The following is a 6982-nucleotide window of genomic DNA, read 5'->3' as shown; positions in this document are numbered from 1 at the left end:
CAATTTATCAGCTGAAGTGGTTAATGCCGGAAGTTTAAATAATTTTAAAAATAGATTAAAAGTGCACCGTCCTTTTAATCTACGATGTGTAAACATTAATTAACACTGATAAATTGGCCGGACTATGATTATACTTCACTATAGACGTCTAGATATATTTAATTTCATACAATGTATGTCCTTCCTGGCGCACTCCATCATCAACCAAATAATTAACGAAATGCAGATTAATAACATCATTACAAGCCACAGGTTTTCCATTGATGTCTTACCTACGAGATACTGAGATAAATCTATTTCGTCTTCGGAATGATTTCAGACATCATAGTGTACGGTGGTAGGTGTCAACTTCACGGTTGACTGCGGCGTACAAGTTTTACCCCCTTGAAATAAACATTATCGTCAATTTCTAAATTATTAGATGATAAATTTACATTTTATTAACAGTCACATTTAGAAAATAATGATTGAAATTATTGTATAATTTTATAAAAAATATAAACGATTGCGTTAATGAGATATTAAAATATCTCTATATGTCTGGTACGGGGTTTTGGGACGGGAGCGGGAGCGGCGTACAAGAATTTACCTACCACCATAGTGTACTACGGGAAAACACGAGTGATCTCCCTTACATTAAGCCTAGACATGCGCACATTTTACTTTCATTTTGTGTAGGCCTAGACATCATTCGTAACGCGAAGAGGTAAAGACAAAAGTGCAGGTGAGTGTTGAATTAATGTAAGGCATGTTGTTTAAGCAACATTGACAATGCACAATATGCATACACTTCGGCAACGTTTACCTACAACTGATTCATAAATAAGGTTCTGTATCCCGATTTCGGTGACTTGTGACTGAAGTAATGATTACCTTCTGTCTTGGTCTTGCAAGCCGTCACATGGTTGACTATATCATAATGTCGCTGGACAGGTCAGGTCAAGTAATATAGCTCACAATACTAGTAAATATGTATCTGGCATGGTACCCAACAATATGCGATGTCACCGAGAAACTGTCACTACTATAAGTAGAGCACACTGTAGGACTAAGGGGTTACAAGGTCTACAATATGCAGAGCACAATAAGCTGTCCGTACAGTCTGGAATCCTGGAAGGAAGAGAGTTGGGGTCAAGGAATACTCGCTCAAGCAGCACAGGGTCTCTGGCGTCTTACTTACGGTGGAAGCCCGGATGACGTAATGTAAACAGACCCTCGACACTACATGGCCAATCATGTGGCCAGAGCCGCAGAGAATGACGCATGTTGTCAGCGGTGATGACAAAAAGGAAGGTGCTTCAACGGTATGTATAGCAGTAATTATGTAAAAACAAACAAAATAAATGGACTTTTTACACTGGTGAATAACAGCGTCACGACTTCCGCCCGCCCGCCAGCTCCAGATTTGTCGCAAAATTTTCGAATTAGGCTAATTAAGTTGCAAACTGATTTCACGTTAAGCATTGTTTGTGAGGATATTTGGCCTTACATTTCTTCTGATTCAATTGAAAAAAAACATGTTATAAACATTGTTTTGTTAGATTCATTGTGATGTTGGCTGTCATTGAAGTTTCAATTGTTATACTACTTGATGTTTTGGAAACTTAAAAAAGTATATTAAAGTAAAGTAAAAATATTATGAAATGATTTCCTTTGTGAATGAATTTTCTGACGTCTAATGTTTGCTTTGTCCTTAACCAGTTTGATTACTTGACGAGAGAAATTGTATGATCCGTCTTTATCCAAGGATAGCAGTTCCGTTTTACACACAAGTCCATTGGATCTATTTTTAGCCAAGGATAGCAGTTCTAATAGTACTTAGCAACCTGACACTGGTCGACCAGAGTCGTGAAATCCTCAACGAGTATCAGGGACTGTCAGTCATCATATTACAACAAAACCCGGACCAAGCTAGAAAATCTCTTTTAAGAATAACTTGAGTTCAATAAAAAGTGCCATTCTTTAGATTTTTGGTTTTTACCTAAATGGGACAGACTTTCCACAGTAATCTTAGAAAAAACAATCTTAAAAATTTGACTGCAGTGGTCTTATAGATATTGTTTTGAGGAGTTTTATTAGCTCACCTGGTCCGTCGTCCGTCGTCCGTCTGTCCGTCAACTTTTCCTTTAAAACGCTACTAGTCATGAACGACTTAGCAGATTTTGACCAAATTTGGTCAAAAGCATCCTTGGAGAAAAGGGAACAAATTTTGTATAAATGGTGGGTANATGAAAGGATTTGGTCCATATTTGGTCAGAAGCATCCTTGGGGGAAGGGGAACAAAGTTTGTATAAATGGTGGGTCTGGCCCCCCTGGGGGCTGAGGGGCGGGGCCCAATAGGGGAAATATAGCAAATTCTTTAAAATCCTTCTTCTTCTGTAGGAATGAAAGGATTTGTTCCATATTTGGTCTGAAGCATTCTTGGGTGAAGGGGAACCAATTTTGTATAAACTGTAGGTCTGGCCCCCCTAGGGGCTGAGGGGTGGGGCCAAACAGGGGAAATATAACAAATTCTTTAAAATCCTTCTTCTTCTGTAGGAATGAAAGGATTTGTTTCATATTTGGTCTGAAGCATCCTTGGGAGAAGGGGAACCAATTTTGTATAAACCATGGGTGTGGCCCCCCAGGGGCCTGAGGGGCGGGGCCAAATAGGGGAAACATAGCAAATTATTCTTTAAAATCCTTCTTCTTCCGTAGGAATAAAAGGATTTGTTCCATATTTAGTGTGGACTGTGGAGCATCCTTGGGTAAAGGGGAACTAATTTTGTATAAACAGTGGGTCTGCCATACTTGTCAGGGGGGTGTACAACACAAAGTAGAACGAGGTCAAGTCTTTCTCCGAAAAGAAACGACATGGAAAAATAATCTTTGTTTTGTTATTCCTGGCTGTACAAGCTGGCAAGCTTTGTTGACTCTGTCCGTCAGAATATACCGCAAGATGTAACAGTCGAAAACATTCAAAACATCCGACACCGTTAGGAACATAATTCGATTACATAAAACCCACATCCTTGGAGGAAGGGGAACAAATTTTGTATAAATGGTGGGTCTGGCCCCCCTGGGGGCTGAGGGGCGGGGCCCAATAGGGGAAATATAGCAAATTCTTTAAAATCTTTCTTCTTCTGTAGGAATGAAAGGATTTGTTCCATATTTGGTCTGAAGCATTCTTGGGTGAAGGAGAACCAATTTTGTATAAACCATGGGTGTGGCCCCCCAGGGGCCTGAGGGGCGGGCCAAATAGGGGAAACATAGCAAATTATTCTTTAAAATCCTCCTTCTTCCGTAGGAATAAAAGGATTTGGTCCATATTTAGTGTGGAGCATCCTTGGGTAAAGGGGAACTCATTTTGTATAAACAGTGAGTCTGGCCCCCCTTGGGGCTGAGGGGCAGGGCCCAATAGGGGAAATATAGCAATTCTTTAAAATCCTTCTTCTTCTGTAGGAATGAAAGGATTTCTTCCATAATTGGTCTGAAGCATTCTTGGGTGAAGGGGAACCATGTTTGTATAAACCGTAGGTCGGGCCCCCCTAGGGGCTGAGGGGCGGGGCCAAAAAGGGGAAATATAACAAATTCTTTAAAATCCTTCTTCTTCTGTAGGAATGAAAGGATTTGTTCCATATTTGGTCTGAAGCATCCTTGGGAGAAGGGGAACCAATTTTGTATAAACCATGGGTGTGGCCCCCCCCAGGGGCCTGAGGGGCGGGGCCCAATAGGGGAAATATAGCAATTCATTAAAATCCTTCTTCTTCTGTAGGAATGAAAGGATTTCTTCCATATTTGGTCTGAAGTACTTGGGTGAAGGGGAACCAATTTTGTATAAACCGTAGGTCTGGCCCCCCTGGGGGCTGAGGGGCGGGGCCAAAAGGGGAAATATAACAAATTCTTTAAAATCCTTCTTCTTCTGTAGGAATTAAAGGTACCATATTTGGTCAGAAGCATCCTTGGGTGAAGGGGAACCAATTTTGTATAAACTGTGGGTCTGACCCCCAAGGGGCCTGAGGGGCAGGGCCAAATAGGGGAAACATAGCAAATTATTCTTTAAAATCCTTTTTCTTCCCTAGGAATAAAAGGATTAGGTCCATATTTAGTGTGAAGCATCCTTGGGTAAAGGGGAACCAATTTTGTATAAACAGTGGGTGTGGCCCCCTGGGGGCTGATGGGCGGGGCCCAATAGGGGAAATATAGCAATTCATTAAAATCCTTCTACTTCTGTAGGAATGAAAGGATTTCTTCCATATTTGGTCTGAAGCATCCTTGGGTAAAGGGGAACCAATTTTGGATAAATCGTGGGTGTGTCCCCTCAGGGGCCTGAGGGGGGGGGCCCAATAGGGGAAACATAGCCTTTTTTTTAAAATCCTTCTTCTTCTTTAGGAATGAAAGGATTTGTTCCATATTTGGTCAGAAGCATCCTTGGGTGAAGGGGAACCAATTTTGTATAAATCGTGGGTGTGGCCCCTCAGGGGCCTGAGGGGTGGGGCCCAATAGGGGAAACATAGCATTTTTTTTAAAATCCTTCTTCTTCTGTAGGAATGAAAGGATTTGTTCCATATTTGGTCTGAAGCAACCTTGGGAGAAGGGGAAACAATTTTGTATAAACCGTGGATGTGGCCCCCCAGGGGCCTGAGGGGCGGGGCCCAATAGGGGAAACATAGCAAATTATTCCAAAAAAATCTTCGTCTGTAGGAATGAAAGGATTTGTTCCATATTTGGTGTGGTGCATCCTTTGGTAAAGGAGAACCAATTTTGTATAAACGGGGTGTGTGCCCCCCCCCCCCCCCCTTGGACCTGAGGGGCGGGGCCCAATAGGGGAAATATAGGTAAAACCTTTATAATCCTTCTTCTACCATAGGGATTAAGGGATATTATCCTAATTTAGTCTGGAGCATCCTTAGGCAAAAGGGACTCAATTTTGTATAAATTGTGTGTCTGACCCCTCTGGAGGCAGAGAGGTGGGGCCCAATAGGGGAAATATAGGTAAAACCTTTAAAATCCTTCTTTTACCATAGGGATTAAGGGATTTTATCCTAATTTAGTCTGGAGCATCAATGGGCCAAGGGGACTCAATTTTGAATAAGCATGCAGTGGGTGTGGTCTCCCAAGGAGTAGAAGGGCGGGGCCCAATAGGAGAAATAGAGGTAAAACATTTAAAATCCTTCTTCGACCATCGGGATTATGGGATTTTATCCTTATTTAGTCTGGAGCATCCTTGGGTCAAGGGGACTCAATTTTGTATAATTGGTGGGTATGACCCCCCTAAGTTGCATATAGGGGTGGGGCTCTGTTTGAAGTTTGTTCTCGCTATATCTCAAGTACTGGATGGATCTTTCTGAAATTTCATATGTACTTACAGCACCTACTTCATACCAATTATTTTAAACATATTCAAGTGAGCGATACAGGCCCTCTGGGCCTCTTGTTAAAAATATAGGGAGGACTGAGACTTGACAATGTGTCACAAAGTAAGTGACTCCCCACCCCAATTATTTTATTTTCAGAAAAGTCGGTATTTCCACCTACTGTGATGTTTGACTGTAAACAGGTTTTATAATCTTTATAACGTTTATGACGTCATACTTTGAAGACTCGAAACTGTGTTGAGTTTATCATGTTTTTGTGATGTCATTTCACAGTCCAGCCTTTCAGCGCGTGTGGCGTCGCAGGACAAACGTATGGCCCAGCTGGAAGGCAAGATTCTGACCTCGTCGGACGACGGAAGCAGTCATAGGAGCGATAACACCAGCTTTGTACGTAAAAACTATGTTCACACAGTAAGTGTTTAAAATGCCTTAATCTTGTTATTTTTAGTTTGTATATAAAAACAAAATCCCTATATTCCTTAGTATTGTTACATATGAACAGCAGGGCCTATTAGGCCAAGTGGTTAAGGCATCTGACAGTCTACGATCACTAGCCCTCCACCACTGGGTTGCGGGGTCAAGGTCTACTACGGGCAGATGCCTGGTACTGATTATCCCTTGGTTTGTTTGTTTTAGCTCACCTGGCCCAAAGGGCCATGTGAGCTTATGCCGTACTGCGACGTCCGTCATCAACTTTTTCTTAAAAACAACTTCTTCTGAAGAACTGGAGGACCCAAGGTCATGATATTTGGCCAGTAGGTACCTGGGATGGAGTGCTATAAAAATGCCTCATTAAAATGACCTTGACCTGCTTTCAAGGTCACAGGGGTCAAATATGTTAAAAACTTCAAACAATGATATCCTAAGAAGCATTTGGTGTGGAGGTATGATAAAATTAAATTCAAAACTGAAGACAAAAGGGAACCCTCATATGAAATTTAAGAAAGATGTCGTCGTGCTTTTTGAGAAATACTGATAACAATAACTAAAGATAGACGACAGACAGTTGATAGACCACAGGCGAGGGGGTGATTTGAACAGCCTACCATCTGATGATGGTGAGAAAAAAATCAAAGCTAAATTAAAAAACCACAATTTGAAAACTTTTTAAACAAGTTTATTATATTATTGATTTAAAGTTAAATAACATTTACAAATAATATACTTAAATCTCCCTTAGTGAGAAAGAAACTTATGCACCACAGCATAAAACATCTTTGTTGTGGTCACTCACTGTCACACAACTTGCATGGCATACAAAATAATTTCTTTACTGATATTTGTGAGGCATCTTCTTAACTTTCAAACCAAACATATCCAGGCGCTTAGGTGACCCTATTTAACAACACGTTCAGAGATTCTGACTCATACACACTCACAGCAAACATTTCATTGATCTGTCCAATAAAAAATCTCTATCTCTTCATGTAACAACAAAATTAAAACCTCAACCATAGGTCACTTTAGGTTTGATATAAGGGAAGTCAGGTTATAGACCTCTATCTCTTCATGTAACAACAAAATTAAAAGCTCAATCATAGATCACTTTAGGTGTGATATAAGGGAAGTCAGGTTATACACCTCTATCTCTTCATGTAACAACAAAATTAAAACCTCAATCATAG

The 6982-nt window shown here is 40.8% G+C and overlaps 1 protein-coding gene across 1 annotated transcript in view; it reads left to right on the top strand.

Annotated features, from left to right (window-relative positions):
• Positions 1–5447: 5447 nt before the first annotated feature.
• LOC110462396 (dixin-A-like) overlaps positions 5448–6982 on the top strand; it is a 15777-nt gene continuing 14242 nt past the window's right edge. The window contains exons 1-2 of the mRNA XM_021516345.1: positions 5448–5459; positions 5631–5744. Coding sequence (XP_021372020.1) covers positions 5448–5459; positions 5631–5744 — 126 coding nt within the window. The remainder of the gene's footprint in view (positions 5460–5630; positions 5745–6982) is intronic.

Source organism: Mizuhopecten yessoensis, unplaced genomic scaffold (genome assembly GCF_002113885.1).
Source record: "Mizuhopecten yessoensis strain PY_sf001 unplaced genomic scaffold, ASM211388v2 scaffold10781, whole genome shotgun sequence".
Taxonomy (NCBI): Eukaryota; Metazoa; Mollusca; class Bivalvia; order Pectinida; family Pectinidae; genus Mizuhopecten; species Mizuhopecten yessoensis.
Note: the sequence above shows the minus strand (reverse complement) of the source record. Positions and strands in the feature narration are given on the sequence as shown.